This window comes from Pan troglodytes, chromosome 1 (assembly GCF_028858775.2).
Source record: "Pan troglodytes isolate AG18354 chromosome 1, NHGRI_mPanTro3-v2.0_pri, whole genome shotgun sequence".
Taxonomy (NCBI): Eukaryota; Metazoa; Chordata; class Mammalia; order Primates; family Hominidae; genus Pan; species Pan troglodytes.
Window position 1 is genome coordinate 217,020,228 of NC_072398.2, and position 20,447 is coordinate 217,040,674.

Genomic DNA, 20,447 nt, shown 5'->3' on the forward strand with positions numbered 1-20,447 from the left:
GGCTTCTACCTACTGGATGCTAGCAGCACACTCACCCCCTGCCAGTCAGGACAACTGAAAATATCTCCAGACATTGCCAGATGTCACCTGGTGTGGTAGGGAAGCAAAGTTGCTCTGCTTCCTTCTCAGCTGGGAGCCTCTCATCTAAAGGGTGATGGTGGGATTGGGTATTATTTTGGAAGCCAAGTATTTGCCAACATCACAGTAGACATCATGAAGAAAATGAGATATGTGAGGTAGGGGGCTGTAATATATTTCCTATTCTATTTAAATACTTTTGTAAACCATATTCTTGGAAGCTGAACCTTTCTAGGAGTCTGAGAGGGTAGTGTGTAGCTTTAAGAATGTATCAACATATTAAAATTATCAAAATATTTTTAGTTATGTGAGGTATTCTATATCTGAAGCCAGGTTTTAATGTTCTTCTTTCTCAAAATTACATACCCCCTTTCTATCTATTTAATAACCCCTCAGGAAGCAAATACTCCAAGTCACCATCTGCAAGTAGGAAATCAATTACTCCTTCTTTGCGACGGGCTGGATGGAACAATGTAAAAAAGGCTATTTTATTAAAGCTTAATACCTAGTTTTCAAAATAGAGATAATAATACCCAACCTCCTGTCCCTCTCATGGCTGAGAAGATGAGAAAATGCTGGCAAAAGTACTTTGTAAACCGTAAAGTGATCTGCAAATATCAGCTAGGTCCTTCTCTGAGATTCCACAGCCCCCAAGTACGCTGTCATCAGTATTTATCATGGAGCACTTCAACGTCCAGTTATCCATCTAATCCTGAACCCTTCTGGTGGGGGAGGAGAGGTAGGGGCAAAGTTCTGTCCCTCTCTGTCCCTAGAACTTAGAGCAGTGCCAAGCTGTGTACTGAGACCCAAGCATGAAGTCCACGCATGCAGCAGGCAGAGTAAATTAATTATTGCCTCCATCTGCAGCGGTTGTCTGCCAGCATCTACTCCTCCTTCTTGTGGTAATAATACCAGTCTGCACTTGCTCACAGTCATGGCGAGACCATCCATCAACAAGCCTACCTGCCCACGGTCAAAGAGAGGAGGGCCCAGTGACCTAAGACAGATCATTCAGAGTTTTCCAAGAATTTGAATCTTGATCAAAGTGACACAGAGAAAGAAAATGGTTGGAGCCAAGTCGTCCTAACCACAGCACCCTGAAACAACTGCTTTTAAGTTTTTGACACCTAAATCTCCATAGCTACCCTCTCTCCTATCTTTTCTGAGATGTAATTCTTTATCTTTTCCTATGAGCTACCCATGGGTTTCTATTAAGTGTTAATGTTTATGTTCGTTAATGTTTATCAGAGCTGGTCTCTGTTGCTGACAACCAAAGAATCCTAACCGAATCCTCACCCCAACCTTCCTTACATGATTTTGTTACTATTTTGTATCCTGCTCGCTGTAACAGGAACCATCACTTATTAGACCAGCATAAATTCCATTTTATTATCATTTTAAATGTTATTAAACTAATGACTCAGGATCAAAAAACGTAACATAAAAGCTCTATGATGTACAAAATATTCAGTTGGTACAAAAGTAATTGAAGTTTTGCACCAACAAATTCCCAAATTGTCCTTTGGCACTATACAGATCTATGGAAGTTGGACCAGTTTGATAGACACTATTCTATTCAAGCATCACTCACCCCAAGTAAGAGGTGCACCTTTCCTTCAGAATACAATGAATGGAAATCAATCTTTTTTCTGAGTCTCATTTCCAACTCGACCTGTGTCTTGGCGCACCAAACACTGAAACAACTTTGCATTCTCTGAACATTTTGCTTTACGGATTTTACAACGATGACAGAGGTCTCAGGAGGGTCTAACTTTCTCTATCAACTTAAAAAAACCCTAGACACAAGCTTAACAGAACAAGAGTATTACAATTTTATGTCTTATCCTCCATTTCTTCTAAACAGGAAGGGTGAGTACAGAAGTTCTGTAACTGAAGGGATTGCATCTAAGCCTGGCAATGCCTGTGGCTTAAAGTTTATTTATCTAAAAAAAAAACAAAAACAAAAACAAAACAAAACAAACACCCTTTTAAAGATCAAAACTATTGTGGCAGCATGGAAAGAGGGCTTGTAAGAGTTATGTAAAAAACGACAAGCTTTTGGACTTGCTGATTTGATAGTTTTGCAACTAAGAATGGAAAATAAGCATTGCTTTTGCAAACTCGCAGGGAAAGGATACGTAATGGAGCACATGGATTATTTCAGGGGATGTGCTAAGACTCCTTTGAATAATCAGCTTATCATTGTAGCTTTTTAGTGAAGGGAACTAAATTCTTCAGCATCCATATAAGTATTTCTTTCTCCTATGACTTTTACAAGGTGGAAAGCTGATGGGATGAGTAGACTTCAAGATATCCCAGGGTAACTTTCTTAGGATGAAAGCTTTGTCTGTTTTCCCTGGTTCTAATGTCAGGGTCTCTTCCCTGCTTGCTAAGGAAGAGAACCTAGGGAGAGAGTTCTAATTCTTTCTCCATCACGGTGTTACATCCCAGAGGATAAGGAAAACCCACATGTGCGGTACCATTCATAGCCGCAGCCAGCATCTGTGACCTTCTTAAGCCCAGGATCCTTCTGATGTCTCAGTTTGTATAAAGTGAGGGCAAGACATTCTCTAGGGCTAACCAGGTCACATTCATAGGCATAACCCTAAAGCCTGCAGCAGCTAGAAAGCTCCAGATAACTGTACCAGTGACAGCCACAGAGGCCTACCTACCTTGACCACAGTATCAACTTCGGAAAGAATCTGGAGGGATGGAAAGTGCTAGTAACAGGAGAATCAAATTAAAATGCACTTCTATAATAGATGTGAACTGCTCGGTTCCCAAGGCATCCTTCCCAATGCAAGATGATGTTGACTTTGGGGCGCTAACCCTCCCTATCTGCCAGGAACCTGAGCCAAGGTTTCCTCTGGTCCACACTGCACTTCCCCATCTGAGGCCAGGGAGTGTCCAGACAGCTAAAATAGCTGATCATGTTCAATCGGCCCAGTTTTGCCAGAAACCAATTGGAAAGCACAATCATCTAGAAGAGTTTGCTAGACAGCTCTTTTAAAAAGAGAAAAGAAAAACGAAGCCACCCAAATCCTATGCAGTGTCTGATCCTGGCAGGGCTCCCGATCTGCCTCCTAAATGCCAGGTTTCCCTCCTGCTGCTGCTTCCGCTCTTGCTTGGCAAGGGGGAATATAGGCTTTTGGCAAATGTGCTTTCCAGTTCCCCGAACACAAATAACAGAAAGAAAGACAGACAAGGAAAGAACAGGAAAGGGAAGGAAGAGAAGGAAGTGAAAAATGCAGAATGTAATTCCACATCTCTGCTAACATTTATTTTGCCAACCAAAAGAAGAGAAGGCGAGGGAGGGAGGAGGGGAATAGATTTGAGAGAAGGAGAAAATAGGAGGGGAGGAGGAGAGATGCTGGGTGGGGTGGGGAGAAAAAGGGCAAAGGGAGAAGACAAAGAAAAGCAAAAAGAAAAGGGAAGAGGAGACAAGGGCAGAAGGAAAAAAGGAGAGTTTGAAGAGTAAAGCAAATTTCAGGTCTTTTCCGCTTAACAATGGACTTTGTTCGAGATTTGTTTAGAGATGACAGTTGTGTGGTTTATTTTTATTTTGAAGGGTTTACTTTCATTCCTAGAGATGGACCTCTGAGAAGGGTAGACCAACGATTCAGCCTCCCTTAAAACAAGCTCTTCCTTTTAGTCCTAGTACAGGCCAAGTTTTAGGCAAAGAAGCTACCCACTTCCTGTCCAGACCCAGGCAGCCCCCTTAGGTCAGCAGAGCACAGACTCTCCCTCAGCCACCCTTTGTTCCATGGCCTGCAGAAGGAAGCCCCTAGGTGCACAGAAAGTTCTCTACCCTTTAGCACTCGGCCTTCAAGAGGGGGACCTTCCTGCCAACAAAGCGATCTTATTATTTTTCCAAGCATTTTTCTCCCCTTAATAAATAATGATATTAGGTCTTTGGGGGGTAAAGGGAGAGAACTGCCAATGAGAGATTTAATTTGCTGTAATCAATCCCTCTTAGCATGCGGAGTCACATAGTATGAGTAAAAGAATTAATCTCTACCAGAAAGAATCGCTTCTTCGGTGTTACGAATCTAATCACTTAGGAGGCTGAGTCGGCATTTTGGGTTTAGACAGAGCTCTCAGGAATCAAAGCCACAAGATCAGGTTTCAAATGCGATCTGAATGGCAAACTCCATTGAATTTGGGGGCCTGCAAACTAAAAAGGAAATGGAATGCAAATAGAGGTGCTACACCTCTTCAGACACCTCCATGCTCAAAACGTTTAGGGGACGAACACCTAATTGCGGGCTTTCTGGGCTGCCCATGTAAGGTGCTCCCTTCGCGATTCCATTTTCCAGGATGGATTGTCAGGCCTGCCAATCATCTCTGGCTTCCCCATTATACTTGGGAGATGTGTTTGCTCTGTGCACATTGTTTTATAATCCTCAGAGGTGGAATTTCATAGTCCAGCAATGCTTTTGCCTTTGACATTCTCCTAAGCAGGATTTATTGCTTCCAAACAGATGTGACTTGAATCGATTATGCATTTTAAGCAGTCACTCTCAAGCAGCCTCCGGGTTCTGTGGAACACTTTTTGCCTGACTTCATTCGACTTGTAAGCTGATGTCAGAGTGTTTCACCATCATCTAATACTATTAAGGGCCCTGTGGGTATGGAACTGAGAGGGCTATTATACCAACCAAGTTCAAGGATGTGGTTACTACCCTTGAAAGGCTTACATCCTGCAACACACAAACCTAAGAGATGTCTATTAATATCATAAAATGCAGACTGAACGAAAGGATGTTCAGATAAGTTATATCTACATTCTATCAGCCTCCCACTGTTGATGAACTTAGTGTATGAAAATGAGTACATTCATTTGTCTTTGGAATTGAGAGAAGAAGCAGTGTTAAAGCACAGATGGAAAATAAGTGAATTAGCCCCTGAAATGCCCAATAAAGAGTCTTTTTTAAAAAATGACATATTTTTAGGTGTCTACTTGAAAACTCAAAATCACATATCATCCCTGGCCATCCCCAAAACGTTGGGATTCCTTGGCATTTTATAAGCTTGGCAACACTCATCTGAGACACTAGCAGGATAGAGGACTGGGGTTAGCAGGTGACATGATCCCAATTGACTTCAGCAAGGAACGGAGGATCATAACCAAAACACTGTCTCAAAAAGTTGGCGGTTTTAGAAGAAAACCGATCAGAGTGGTATACTAAACTCATCACAACCCACTTCATCCTTTGTTAGTTTAAAAGACAGAAGCAAAGAATCTTGGAATGTTAGGAGGCAAAAGAAACAATGGGGTTTCCACATGACGTTTCTACCTGACCCAGGTAGACATCTACCTTCAGGAAAGAGGAAGAAGATGTAACCCACCTTCCTTTTTAGCATATGACTTAGGAGAAGATCCACCATATCCCCCTCCATTTTATCTGGCCATTTAAAGGAGAACATTCTAGCAGTCATCGATTTGGGATCAGGAGAGAATATGATAAGAAAATATTCCTACACGATGACTACACGATAGGGGATATTTTAATCTCCTTAAATAAAAAAGGGAAAATTCATTGTCAACACCACAAAGGATGAAGGCTCTCTAATGAATTAGGCACTCGGTGGGAGCAAACATTTCCAGAATATGAAACATTTTTGAAATCCAGTTCTAGGCACTAGTAAGCTCGGATGTGAAGGAGAGGAAAAATATGCACTTTTTTCAGTACCTTAGGTTTTGCAAACTGGAGTTTACACACAATGCCTTTTGGGATTCATTTAGGCAGTTCCCTTGGCTGAGGTGCTGGCTACAGGATTGGGACCAGGCATTTCGAGGAAAGCTAATCCTTTCAAGAACAATTTGCTCTCTTTTATTCAGTAAATTGTTCTAAATTTCCCTTTTTTCTGAGTTTCAAAATTGGCTGTCATAGCTTCAGAATCCTTCCTTTTTCCACCAGACAGGCTGGGGGAGAGAGGAGAAGCTGAATGGGCTGTTTATAATGAAGGAGAGCAGGAGAACCGTGAATAGGAATGAAAGGCTTTGCATAATTCTGGCCATCTCAACAGAGGGCCTCAAAAATCCCATGGGGCGGCTTCAGGCATTGACAGGTGAGACAGGCACAAAGGCACAGCCAGTTAAAGCCTTTATTGGTACAAGACCCGGGCTTCGGGATTGATTTTAAAAATAAAACATAACACTACCAGCGTAGAAACAAAAGCAAAGAAACCACAGTTCAAAATCTCTGCTACAGAGCGGAATGAAAGAAACCACCAACCATTCTGACCTCACCAATGCTGAACAGAAAACAAGCTCAGGAAGAAATCCCCAGGGCAAATGAACACAAAAATCACCAAACCCACAGAACATTTCCTGAAACATTTCCCGACACTGAAGAGGTAGGAATGACAATTAGATCTAGCTCAGTTTGGCTTCCCTAACACAGAAAACTATCAATTCTCTTAAAACACCTGGTGTTTGTCTATCAACACGTCTGAAGAGACCCACCAACAAAGCCAGAAGGAGTAGATAACTTTTAAATATTTCGATAAAATAGTACACAAGGAGACACCTTGAATAACATCTCAACAATAGCCTACAATGAGCTAAATACCTTCCGCAATAAATTCAGCGCTAACAAAACCAGTGCTGATGTACTTACTGGGGCGGGGCGGGAGGAGTACAGCAAATGCACCAAAATATTCATTAGTTACTTAGTAATGCTGTTTGGGACAAGTATTTGCTCTACTCCAAAGCCTTTGCCAGCTATGATGCCTGCCAAGTTTGTATGTAAATGGATTTTCACTTTTCCAAGGCTAATGAGAGATCTGTTAAATTCTCAGAGACAACAAATATACTGTTCTTAAGCTGTATTACTTTGACTTTTTAAAAAGCTATTTTAATACTAAATTCCAAATAAGATCTAATCAGAAATCCAATACTCAACATATCCAATCTGTTATATCAGAAAAACGCGTTTCAATAGGTGTGGTAGTTGAACATTTTTGGACAGCTTATGCCAAAAAGAAAAAAAGATTCCACCTTCTCCATAGAGAATTTCTGTATTGATCTTTGTACCTGAGCATCCATTAAGAGGTGCCTCATCAGTATCATGGAACTCTTCAGAGTCTCCTTCTCAGTGGGTAGAAAAGGGTCTTTGTCCTCCTCCAGTGCCTTCGACTTGGTGACAATAAAATGGGAAATCTGGTCATTGAGGGTGTGCAATGATTGCACAGCTGTGGAAAGAAAAAGAAGGAAAAGTAGAGTCACAACTGGTAACTTTCAAAGAGAAATTGACTAGCCATTTTGAAGGGAAAAGTAAGGGTGTACATACAAGGTCTAAGCCAGGCATGTATCAAGAACTTGACACATCTATAAATTCCATTAACAAACATGTTCAGTAACTAACAAACACTTATTGAACACCATTCAAATGCCAAGCCTACATAGAGTGCTTGGGGATACACTTGTGAGCAAAGCCTGACATGGTACCTACCTTCGTGGAGTATCTAGTCCTGTTGCAGAAACTTAAAAAAAAAAAAAATCAAGGTGTTAAATAGATACATGAATATGACTTTGTGGTAAGTGTTTATAAACTGCAGAAATTAACGGGGCATGAGAGGACAGCCCTAGACTAGATTTACATTTATGGTAATACAGTTGGCTATTGTACCTCTAAGCAGATGGCCTCTGTCATTAAATTTTATGAAGGGACAGTGGCCATGTTTTCCAATCAGTGCCACATGTGGGCTGAAAGGATTATTATTTCTCTATAATTCCCATAGCACTTACCATCTGACGTGTTATAGATTTTAAGATTCTACTTATTATGGTTGCTGCCTCTTTCTCTATTTTCTCTACAGTGGACTTGATCACAGCAGAGGCTTCTTTTAATCTCTTTGCTTACTGTCATCTCCCCAAAAACTAGAACAGCACCTAGCAAATGGAAGGTGCTTAATAAATATTGTTGAATTAATTCCTTACATCTCTGTGAATTAATATTTCTTTCCTCATGGAATTTCTATCATTTTCAGGTAAATCTATCCTTTCAAACCCCAAATAAGTAAATTCTAGGCATTCTCCATAAAGCCACTGCATTTGCCACAATTATGAAAAGAAAAATGTCATTATCAAGGAGCCAGTATACAATAGAGGGACTTTGAAGACTTCTGGCTTTGGCCATGAGGGTCCAGATTATCCTCTTGCTGTAAATAACTATAAAACCGAACACTATGTTAGAATCAACTATTTTTAGACATTGAACAACACGGGATTGTGATCCTTGAGAAAATATGAAAAAGCAAGTTGAGTCCTAACATCTCCATGCATTCTGCAAGGAGAGAATTTCCAGACTCCAGCATAGAAAAGAGAAATCCAGAGAGAGCCCCGCAATGTCACTGAATTAAGGAGCTGGAGATCAGGAAGACTAAGTTAGCTAGGATTTCCAGGACAAAGTTCTAAAAGAGCAGGAGGGCTACACCTAGATCTCCAAAGATCTGCAAAGGGGTTGCCTTTGAGTTGTTGGCTGAATATCAATCCTGTGTCTGGGCAGGATAAAACTCTACATGACCGGCAAGAAAAATGTGCAGGAGAGAACAGTTACAGGGGAGCTGCAGGCCAAATAATTCCAAGAGATCACGTGTCCATAAATTGTTGACATGCTCACCAGCCAAAGAGGAGGAATTTGGGTGGAATACGGGACACATTCATTAGAGACTCCAGAAGGGCCAGGGTGTAGAAATTAAGCAAAATCATTCCTAGAATAAAGGCTATTCCAGGCCTATCCAAAAAGAGCTTAAAAGTAAGCCATGAAAGAGTTGAACTGATCTGCAAGTAACTAAAATACCTGCCAAAAAAGTTAGCATTTTTATAGAAGTGGAACAAAATATAGTACCCCAAAACGTAACATTCATAATGCTTAGGGTTCCATAAAAAATTACCAGACATACAAAAAAGCAAGAAAATGTGACTAATAGCTTGGAGAAAAATCAGTATACAGAAACAAACCCAGAAATAACAGAAGTGATAGTATTAGCAAACATGGCTATTCAGACAGCTACTAAAAATATGCTTTGCTTGTTCAAGGTTGTAAAACAAAACATGAATATAATAAAGAGAAAAGTAGAATATTTAAATCAGAACCAAATGGAACCTCTAGGGATGAAAAATGCAAAATCTGAAATGGAATTCTCATTGGATGAGATTAATAGCAGATTAGACAATGCAGAAGAAAAGATCAGTGAACCTGAAATCATAGCAATAAAACTATCCAAAATTAGTGACAATGTAAGGCTATAAAGCTAACGTATATCTAATTGGAGTCTCGTTGGCAGAGGTGGGGAGGACAGGGAAACAGAAACAGTAGTTGAAGAACTAAAATTGTACTAGTCTGTTCTCATTCTGCCATGAAGAAACATCGGACAGACTGGGTAATTTATAAAGGAAAGAGGTTTCATTGACGCATAGTTCCGCATGGCTGGGGAGGCCTCAGGAAACTTACAATCATGGCAGAAGGCACCTCTTCACTGGGTGGCAGGAGAGAGAATGAGTGCCAGCAGGGGAAATGCCAGATGCTTATAAAACCATCAGATCTCCTGAGACTCACTCATTATCATAAGAACATCATGGAGGTAACCGCCCCCATGATTAAATCACCTCCCACAGAGTCCCTCCTATGACACGTGGAGATTATGGAAACTACAATTCAAGATATTTGTGTGGGGACACAGCCAAAGGCTATCAAAAATGAACAATCTTTTTCCATATTTGATAAAAACTATAAACCTATAAGAATCTCAATAAACTCTAAGCAAGATGAACACAGAGAAGGCTGCAACAAGGCATATTATAATCAAATTACTAAAAAAACACACACACACACAGTGAAAATGAGAAAATCTTAAAATCAACCAGCTCCCCTGTAACTGTTCTCTCCTGCAAGTTTTTCTTGCCTAGTCATGTAGAGTTTTATCCTGCCCAGACACAGGATCATAGAAAAAAGGCATGTTACATTTAGAGACCAAAAAACGATGTCAGCCTTCTCATCAGAATCTATGCAAACCAGGAGATAAAAAAAATTTGACATTTCGAAAGTACTGAAAGCAAAAAACTTGCCAACCGAAATTGCCAATGTATAGTTCTATAATCAACAATATCTTTCAAAAATGAAGGTGACTTTTTTAGATAAACAAAAGCTGAGAGAACTCATCACCAGCAGATTTGCACTAAAAGAAATGTTAAAGAAATTACTTGAGGCAGAAGGAAAATGACATTAGGTAGAAACTTCTATTTACAAAAATGAAAAAAGAATGCTTGCAAAGGGAAATGTTTGAGTAGCATAAACATGTTTTCTTTCTCATCTTTTAATTCATTTAAAAGATTATTGATGGTTTAAAGCAACAACAATAATAATATCCTGTGGGGTTGATAACATACATAGAGTAAAATATATGACAATAACAGCACAAAGAATAAGCAGGTGCCAATGGAAGCATATTGTCTTTTTTTTTGAGATGGCGTCTCACTCTGTCACCCAGGCTTGAGTGCAGTGGCTCGATCTCAGCTCACTGCAACCTCTGCCTTCTAGGTCCAAGTGATTCTTCTACCTCAGCCTCCCGAGTAGCTGGGTCTACAGGCACACACCACCACACCCAGCTAATTTTTGTACTTTTAGTAGAGATGGTGTTTCACCATATTGGCCAGGCTGGTCTCGAACTCCTGACCTCGTGATCCACCCGCCTCGGCCTCCCAAAGTGCTGGGACTACAGGCATGAGCCACTGTGCACAATCTAAGTTTTAGATCTTATACATAAAGTGGTATAATGTTATTTGAAGGTAGACTGTGTTAAAGATGGATATCGTAAATCCTCGATTAATCCCTAAAAAAATTAAACAAATAATAAATAAATAGAAGATGGGTTTTGAATCATGGAGAATCAAACTTGGAGGACTGAGCATACAGTGGCAACTATAGGCCATAGGGTAGGGAGAATACCGGATATGACATCAGAGCTGTGCCTCGTTGCATGGGAAGACTCCACAATCTTTTCCTGGGCTAGAGGGGAGCTTGGCTAAAACAGAGAAGGATGGACTAGAAAGAATATGGCCTGATTCTCACTTAGCCTGAATTCTGTTCTCCACTGCAGAGGGTTAGAAACACCCAGACAGATTTGGGGATCTGAAAACAGAAGTTCCCTCATGTCTCATACCCTGCCCTGGGCAGCTGTGGCAGCTGTGGCAGCTGATATTGGGGTGGAAATGGTGACCCTGTGGCATTTTAAGTTACAGAGAATCTGAGATAGCTCTACCACCTACACTCTCATCGCTCCACCTCGTCTTGCTTAGTGTTGAGCAACTGGGGTTGATGACACCTCAACGTAGTCCAGAAATGGCCAGAAAGAGATTCATGGACAAGCTATACATCCCAGGACAAGATAATACATAAGCTCCCTGAGAACCCAAACAGAAGGGGAAGAGAAAGGGTAGGGGAAGCAATTTGAATTTATTTGATATTTACTCAGAAGATACTCACTTTTAAACCAGAAGTGACTGAGTTACCCTAAGTGGAAATAGGTGCTGCAGATCTAAATTGAGTTCCATTATACAAAGTTAAAAACAATACCACCTGACTTTTTAGCATTGTGACTATCCATTTTAAACTTCTGTATATATCCCCTGTATGTTATCTGCAAACAGGAAGGTTAGGACATGCTGAGCCATGAGGAGAAGAGTTGGCAAGGGCATTAAAATAAGCTACCCATGGTCTACGACAAATCTTTGCTCAATTTATGCCTCATTTTCCTCTACCATCCTGCCTTCCCTTCCCCAAACTCCCAATACACAGACTCGATGTTCTTAACAAGCCTTCTTCCCAAATCATTCTGAGAGTACCTCAGTTCCCACGTCCTTTGCTTATACATGCACAGACATTACTATTAACAAAACTCCTTATGCCAGTTCTTGGAAGACAGGAGTTACTGTCCTTGCTTTTCACTCTAAGTAGGCTAGCGGATTTGGGGTTCTCAAACTGCATTTATTACAACTTGTTTTTTTCTTTTGCATACACTACTCACACACAGTACAACTCGTTCTATCCTTGTGCCAGAAAATTGAGGCTTAATCACCAAAACATGCCCTAAGTTTCGCTTTGTTCTAAACACAGAAGACGAAAGAGTTAAGCACCTCCCTCTCTGCTCAAAGAATAAATTCCATCAGAGAACTTACCACATTGTAAGGCAACTGCTTAAGAATCCATCCGTGGGCCCGGCGCGGTGGCTCACGCCTGAAATCCCAGCACTTCGGGAGGCCGAGGTGGGCGGATCACGAGATCAGGAGATCAAGACCATCCTGGCTAACACGGTGAAACCCTGTCTCTACTAAACATACAAAAAATCAGCCAGGCGTAGTGGCAGGCGCCTGTAGTCCCAGCTACTCTGGAGGCTGAGGCAGGAGAATGGGGTGAACCCGGGAGGCGGAGCTTGCAGTGAGCCGAGATTGCGCCACTGCACTCCAGCCTGGGTGACAGAGTGAGACTCCATTTCAAAAACAAAAACAAAAACAAAAAAAACCCATCCATGGTAGATTGAATTACTGGTTCAAAAACTGCCCCTCTCTAAACCAATGCCTACAGAGTCCTCTCTAGTGACCCTCCCGTGGGAGAAACATTCTTCCTGCCTTCACTGATGTTAAGTTTTGCCATATGACTTGCTTTGGCTAATTAAACATGAGCAGACACGAGCTAGACCGTGCCGAAGCTGAATCTTTAACAGCCATCACATGGCCCCTACTTACCCCTCAGTTTTCCCACCTGTACAGAGTTGCTCTGAGAATTAGATTGTATAAAGCACGTGTCACAGTACCTGCCACATGATAAGCATGTAAAAAAATGTTAACTATTATCATTCCAGTTTGTACCTCAAATCTTTAACATGCTGATATTAACTAATTGTTCTGTTTATAATTGAGATTAATTTTTAACTCCTGGTTATATAAGTGAGCCAAAGATGGTCTCTGTGTATTGGCCCTTTGGTTATTTATTTCTTCTTTGCAGGCTCAGCCCTGCTAGCTCACAAGCCCACCAGAAACAAACTCAAAATTTTCCACATCTAATTGCTTTAAACATAGCTCAAATAAGCAGATGTTTAGCCATTTAGAGCCTGCCTTGTATAATCCGCAAAACTGCTCCCAACACCTGTTAGCCATAGATAGGCTAAACCCTGAGCCATAAAGACCCCAAACTTCTGCTCTTCAATGCTTCCTGTCCTGGAGGCTCTCAAGGAGCTACTGAGCAACATCACGTTGACACATAAGTTCCCTCTCTACTCCCCATCTCCCTGGGTTTGCCTTGCCCTCCTTTCCTTCTGAGTGTGGACCCCCTGCACCTCTGGACAGTCTCCCACCGTGCGGAACTTCCCTTCCTGCCAGCATTCCCCAACAAAGCTTGAGTGTGCTACCACCACCTTTTCACCAGCCCCCAAATCCTGTGACCTCCCTATACCACCCATTTGTCTATTCAGTGTGTACCCTCAGTTACAACTTGTCCAGTGCTTCACACCCATTGAAAACATAATTAATGCAAGTTGAATATGTGGAAGTAATGATATCGAAGAGGAATGCCTTTTCCCATTTGTTTCTATGTACAGACCAAATATTCAATGCTGGTCACCCTGTGTTAGGTTGTGTAATGGACATTTTATATTTCTGTCTGGTTAGCATCTATTTCCCTCTTCTAATAAAAGCAGCTCTCTTATTTTGTAGGAACATTCTTTCCATGTGTGGTTTATTTAGGGCTGATTCCACTCCCAAGTCCCTGAGGAGGGCACGTGGTCCAGGCCTGGCCAATCCAAGCGTTTCATCTCTTTGGCAACAGTGGTTGGTTCAGCAAAGGACATGTGAACCAAATGCAGCCAAACAGGTTTAATCTCAGGACTATTTGATGGAACTACTGAGAAAGAGATAGGCTCCTCAAGTTGGGTGGGGCGGGGGACGGGGGGTAACTGCAAAGCCCACCAGCTGCTTCACATTTATAACAATTTACCAATCCCAGCTGAAAAAGAGAGGCTAGCTATCTCTTTCTCAATAGTTCTGGCAGATAGTCCTGGGATTCAATCTGCTTGGCTGTGTGGCCTCTTTTTCAACTGGGATTGGTAGACTGGTAGGACTGTGGAGTAGCTGGTGGGCTTTGTAGTCATCACTTGAGGAACTCTTGCCTGAGAATAAAACCAATTGAGTAAATGGAGGTAAGTGGAGCTGAGAGACAGGGAAAATGGTCCTTGAAGACATCACTGCAGCACAGGATTCAGCCACAGACTTCTCAGTTAAGTAGGTCAGTAAATGCCCTTCTTTTCTTTAGCCCATCTGAGTTAGGTTTCTATCATTTGCAATCAGGAAGTCTTGATTACTATAAAGATGCTTGTACTCTTTCTTCACTGCAATAGTTATTGGTGTGGTTATTTCTTGAATGTCTGCCTCCCTCTGTTGCACATTAAAGATAATCTTAAATTTTTTGCTACTCCTCCCCTTGAGAAATAAGGTCAAAATCCCCTCCTCGTGAGTCTGGCTGGCCTTAGTGACAAGGTTGTCCCACAGTAAGTGGCAGAAGTGGTGCCCTGGGATTTCTAAGGTTAGGTCATAAGAGGCCTTACAGCTTCTGCCCATGATTCCTGGAATGCTCCTTCTGGGAGAAGCTGCCATATAAGAAGTCTGAGGAACCTGAGACCGCCATACTTGGAGGAAGCCCACACTCACAGCATGGAGAAGGAGATGCCCAGCCATCCTCAGCTTTCTAACCATCCAGCCCAGGTGCCAGATACATGAGTGAAAAAGCCATCTTGAATATTCCAATCCCAGAAGGTGCAATATAGAGAAGGGCCAAGAAATCCAGCCATCCGCCATCACGGAGGCCCTTGCCATGGCACCAGCCATCTCAATGATTCAAGTCATCCCAGATGAGGCCACAGCCACTGTGGAGCCTAGCTGAGCTCCTCCCTGTGCAATACTCAAATTCCTGGCCCACAAAGCTGAGAGCATAATAAGGTATTGATTTCCATTGCTTAGTTTTGGAGTGGTTTGTTACACAGCAATAGATAACAGATAACTGTATCACCCTCATGGAACACATTTTAAATTGTAGGTTCCATGAGGTCACCAATAGTATATTTTTTTGGTTAATCATTGTATCCCCTGATTTAAGCATAGGACCTGGCACATAATAGTGCTCGAACAAATAAATATTTGCCCAAAAGGGCAAAAAAAGAATAAATGAAGAAATGAAGGAAAAAGCCAACTCCACTCCACTTCATCCCCTCCCTCTGCCCCATCATCCTAGAATTGTGTGGTATGCACATTCTTCTCCATTTGGCCTATAGACACTTCAACTAAACAGTGCTGTTCTTAAAATGTATGATGGATTACAAAAATGAAGAACCATATATATGCTTTCTTACCTACCTGAGTTTAGGAAATTGAGTCATAAAAACCAGTTTATTTGGTTGGTTGTTTTGAATGTGAAATGATGTTCAATTTATGCCATGTTATTTTGGTCTACAAATTTAAAGAAACTTGTATTTCTGTAGTAGGCTTATTTATACGAAGGGCTCGTTTCAATTTCACTGTACATTAATGAGTATTTAGGTTACAGATAAGAATGGCACATTCATGAGTTGGCAGAGGAAAAAAATGACACACTTTGACATTTTGTGTCATTAGCAAAAATAGAAGATACACATACAATTTCTTAATGTTTTCAGAAGAGAAATAACAGCTTACCGTACTTTGCTTCTGTCTTATGGATCAGATGAAGTATAGCACATGAAATAATAATAATATGACCCTAAACTCTTTTTATGTAGATGAGTCCAGATGTCACTGAGATGGGCTATTATACGTTTTTATAGAAAAATATACCAGATGAGTCATATCATGGGGCACAGCCTTGCCACAAGAAGCTCCATGGATTTTATGATCTTGTCATTTATATGGTCCATAGATATGAACTAATGACCAAATTTATCTCTGCATGTTAAACAACCTTTGCTTTCGTGTATCTCAAATTCTATGATGTATTTTGCATTAAAATGCTCACAGGTTTCCAGTTCTTGCTTTAATATGGTCTCATTAAATAAATGAAGCCTAAATAATTCAGATTTCCCCCCCATTATTATAATAAAACTCATCCTATAAGTCAAAAGTTGATGCTGGAGGCAAGGATGTGGAGAAATGGGAACCCTTATAGGTTGCTGGTGGGAATGTAAAATGGTCCATCCACTGTGGAAAACGGCTTGGCAGTTCCTCAGTAAGTTGAACACAGAATTTTCTTATGAGCCAGGAATTTACTCTTAGGTATATAAGCAAAAGAATTGAAAACAAGTGTTCTAGCAAACACTCACACATGAGTATTCACAACAGCACTATTCATAGCAGCCCAAGGTGGAAACAACCCAAATTCCCATCAACTGATACATGGACTAACAAAATGTGGTATATCCATACAATGGAATACTATTCAGCTATACAGTAGGAATGAAGTGCTGCTGCATGCTAGAATGTGGATGAATCTAGAAAACATTATGCTAAATGAAAACCGGACACAAAAGACCACACCTTGTAATTCCATTTTTAAGAACTGTACAGAGGGCCAGGAGCGGTGGCTCACACCAGTAATCCCAGCACTTTGGGAGGCTGAGATGGGTGGATCACGAGGTCAGGAGTTTGAGACCAGCCTCATCGAAACCCCATCTCTACTGAAAACAGAAAAATCATCTGGGCATGGTGGCAGGCACCTGTACTCCCAGCTACTCAGGAGGCTGAGGCAGGAGAATCGCTTGAACCCAGGAGGTAGAGGTTGCAGTGAGCTGAGATTGTGCCATTGCACTGTAGCCTGGGTGACAGAGACTCTGTCTCAAAAAAAAAAAAATTACAGAATAGGCAAATCCTTAGGAGCAGAACATAGGATTAACTGCTTAATGAGTACAGGGTTTCCTTTTGTGGCGATAAAAAGGTTCTGGAACTAGATAGTGATGATGGTTATACAACACTGTGAAGGTAGTAAATGCCACTGGATTATACACTTTAAAGCAGTTAAAATGGTAAATTTCAAGCTACGTGCATTTTACCGCAATTTTTTTTTAGTTGATACTGGAACATCTTTCTAGAATCAGACACTGGAGTGGTCTCTGGCATGTAAGGATGCCACTGCTGACCCTACCACTGGGATTTGTCTTCTGGTGGGATCAGGGCAAAGCCAGACCTATTTTTTTTTTTCCTTTTTACCTTGACCCAGTGAAAGAGTCATAACTTACAAGATTAGACAGGTTTAAAAGTAGGTAATGAAACAAACCCTTAGAACCACGGATTCAAAATCAATTTACCACCCTTTTAAACAGATAGATTTGCAAGAGAACCAGAGTTACATTGTGAATAAAACCACCATGTGTGGCTGTAAGTCCCAGCCAGGTGGTGCCTGAATTGGGCTCTGATTGAGCCTGTGGGGTTTGAGAGCTGATGAACTGCAAAGCCAGGAGGGGCCAGAGTGAGTTGTGAGGCAGGCATGTGGTTCAGATCCACACCTTGGAGGATCAATGTGGCTCCATTTTTAGAAAGCCAAGCCCATGTTCAGAAAGAAGCTTGGGGAAGGTCCAGCCTGCCACAGCCTGTGGAAGAGAGTGCACCTCTTTAAGAGATGTGGCTAAGGGCCTGAGCTTTTGGGGTCAGATTTCCTGAGTTTGAACCCTGCCTCCATCTGCTATTAGCTGTGTCTAATAGCTGTTGGGAAGTGACTTCATCTTCTTGGGTATCACTTTTCTCTCTGTCACATGGAGACAAAGCCATATTTACTTGATAGTAATGAGTATTAACCTAAGTAATGTAACTGAAGTACTCAGAACAGTGCCTGGCCCAGAGTTACTCAGTGATGACACCCAGCTATCATTATCCCGATCATTACTTATGGCCATTGCCTAATTCCCGTATGAGCCTCCAGCAGGTCTAGTTGTGACACGACTGCCAGGGTGACCCTGCTGCAGGGGACAGTCCTCGGGGATGGACACCCTAGGTAGCATTGGTGGCTCACTGGGAGTCAGCCCCTGCCTGTTCTCACACCCCTGTGTGTGCTCAACCTAGGACAGCACCCTCTTCACTCCACTCCAGTTGATTGGGCACCACCAAACTGTCCAGAGGTAGGAAATTGGAGCTGAGGCACCCAGTGAGGCTAATCGGCTGGACATATAACATGGAAACTCTGCTGGAATGGACAGCCACATTCTAATGGGCAGTCTGGATGTGGGAAAGACAGCTAGAGAGACAACAAGAGAAGAGCAGGGAACGAAGGGGAGAGGAGGGGAGAGAAGAGGAGATAGAAGAGAGAGAATGACATGGTAAGGACCCAGAGGGCAATACAGAGCAGAGATAGAGCCTCTTTCTTGGCCTTGGTTTCCGTCCACCGTGAGACCCAGCTGTCTCCTGTCCTGACCCCTTGTGATAAATTCCCTTCTTCTCCTTAAGCCAGCTTCATTTGGTTTCTGTCACCTATACCGAGTAAACCCTACTTAATACGAGTCCCACAGCTGATGTCTTTCTACTACTTACGACAAATGCCTTTTATTTCTCAAGACTTCCAGAGTACAGATGAACTCTGCTATTTACTTAGGTTAATATTTTCCATGCCTTGCTCAGAGGGAGGTGATGGTAACAACATCAACACCCCCACTACTAACAGCAGCTGCTATTTATTAAGCGCTTACTGAACGTCAAGCACTGTGCTGAGTGGCTTGCATGCATCATTGCATTTCCTTGTCACACAACCCAGGTTTAGGTACTACTGGCTCTGTCCTTCTGTTGAGGAAACAGAGTCTCGATGGTTTCAGGAATTTGGCCACAGCCACACAACCTCGTACCTGTGAAGCACTCTATGGCCCTCTGGTTCTCCCTGCTGGACTGAACAGAAGCTTCTAGCTGGGCTGAAGAATATGACAATCCATCGCTACACTAAATCTATGAATCTGCGATCCAGTTTTGTACTCAAGTCACACAGTCCTATAGCCTGTAACAGGTAGCATCATCTCCATCCACTGTTGCCATGAGGAAGCTGGCTGCTTGTCAATCCCGCCACATCCTTCAAAGTCAGCAAAAAAGTCCACCTCTAATGGAACACAGCCCTGAGCACTATCATGCAACTGAAGAGCAGACAAGGGTCAATTTGCACAGAGATAATAAACGCTTTCACATTCAGCGTCTCCCTCTGCGCATCCCAGAACTCCGTAAAGAACTCTGCACCACTCTGCCTTCCTGCCTAGATGGGATCTAACCATGCCTTGTTCCACGGGCATTCCAAACAGCTTCACTTTTCTTTATTTGTAGGTTCCCAGCGTTACCAAGGCCAACTCCACTTTGACCCAACAGAAGCTGCAAGAAAATGCGTTACAATAAAGTCGCCCTGTGAGAAGTAGATTCTGACAAAATCATGTAGCCAGCGACTTGCCTGGGCATAATACACGAATTTTCATTTGAATGTTGTTGTCCGGTAAAGACTGCAACAAGGAAATGGGCTTTGGCTCAAGGAAGAGGAAGCAGCGCCAAGGACGTGTCAACCTTACAGTGACAGAAGATTGTATGGTATTAACTGCGGCCCTGATGGGACGTGCTTGCCATTGGAAGGAGACTAACTTGACTCCTGGAACCAATTAATTTCCAGAAAAGCTGAGAGGCCATGGCATTGGCGGCTGAGTACAGTTCAGACCTGAGAGGCACCCGGTGGCTGGGTCATCTGGCCCCCAGTTTTGTCTGGACTTTTCCTCCTATGCCACTGTTGCAGTCTTTATCTCCACCCCAAGGCCTTTCACTTCCTTGCTCCCTGCCCTTCCTAACTTCTCTAAATTCCATTTTTCAGGTGCTTCCTTGTTTTTTTTTTGTTTTTGTTTTTGTTTTTTTTTGACAGAGTTTCTCTCTTTTACGCAGGCTGGAGTGAAGTGGCATGATCTCGGCTCACTGCAACCTCTACCCCCAGGGTTCAAGCCATTCTCCTGCCTCAGCCTCTCTAGTAGCTGGAATTGTAGGTGTCTGCCACCATGCCTGGCTAATGTTTAGATTTTTAGTAGAGACGGGGTTTCCCCATGTTGGCCAGGCTGGTCTCGAACTCCTGACCTCAGGTGATCCACCTGCCTCGGCCTCCCAGAGTACTGGGATTACAGACATGAGCCACCATGCCCGGCCTCCATCCTTGTATTTAGTCCACAGGGCTTAGCCTTGATTTTTAAATTAGACTACTGGTAACCCACGCCAGATAGAGATGCTTGTGCTCTCCTCCAGTGACCCTTCAGAGGCTCGGGATGTTGAGGGGAGGCCATTCTCTCTAGGATAAAACAAGACACAATGAAATATGGAATGGAATGCAAAATGGCATCAAATTTTAAGA

General features: G+C 42.3%; 1 protein-coding gene across 4 annotated transcripts in view; it reads right to left on the reverse strand.

Moving 5' to 3' along the window:
- Positions 1-20,447, reverse strand: part of KAZN (kazrin, periplakin interacting protein) — a 1,230,044-nt gene that overhangs the window by 934,122 nt on the left and 275,475 nt on the right. For 3 of the 4 annotated variants that reach the window (XM_513047.8, XM_016936358.4, XM_063785909.1), the window contains exon 2: positions 7,118-7,275. In XM_513047.8, coding sequence (XP_513047.3) covers positions 7,118-7,275 — 158 coding nt within the window. Of the gene's footprint in view, positions 1-7,117; positions 7,276-12,262; positions 12,465-20,447 lie in introns of those variants that run through there. The other variant, XM_063785892.1, reaches the window with a different exon arrangement.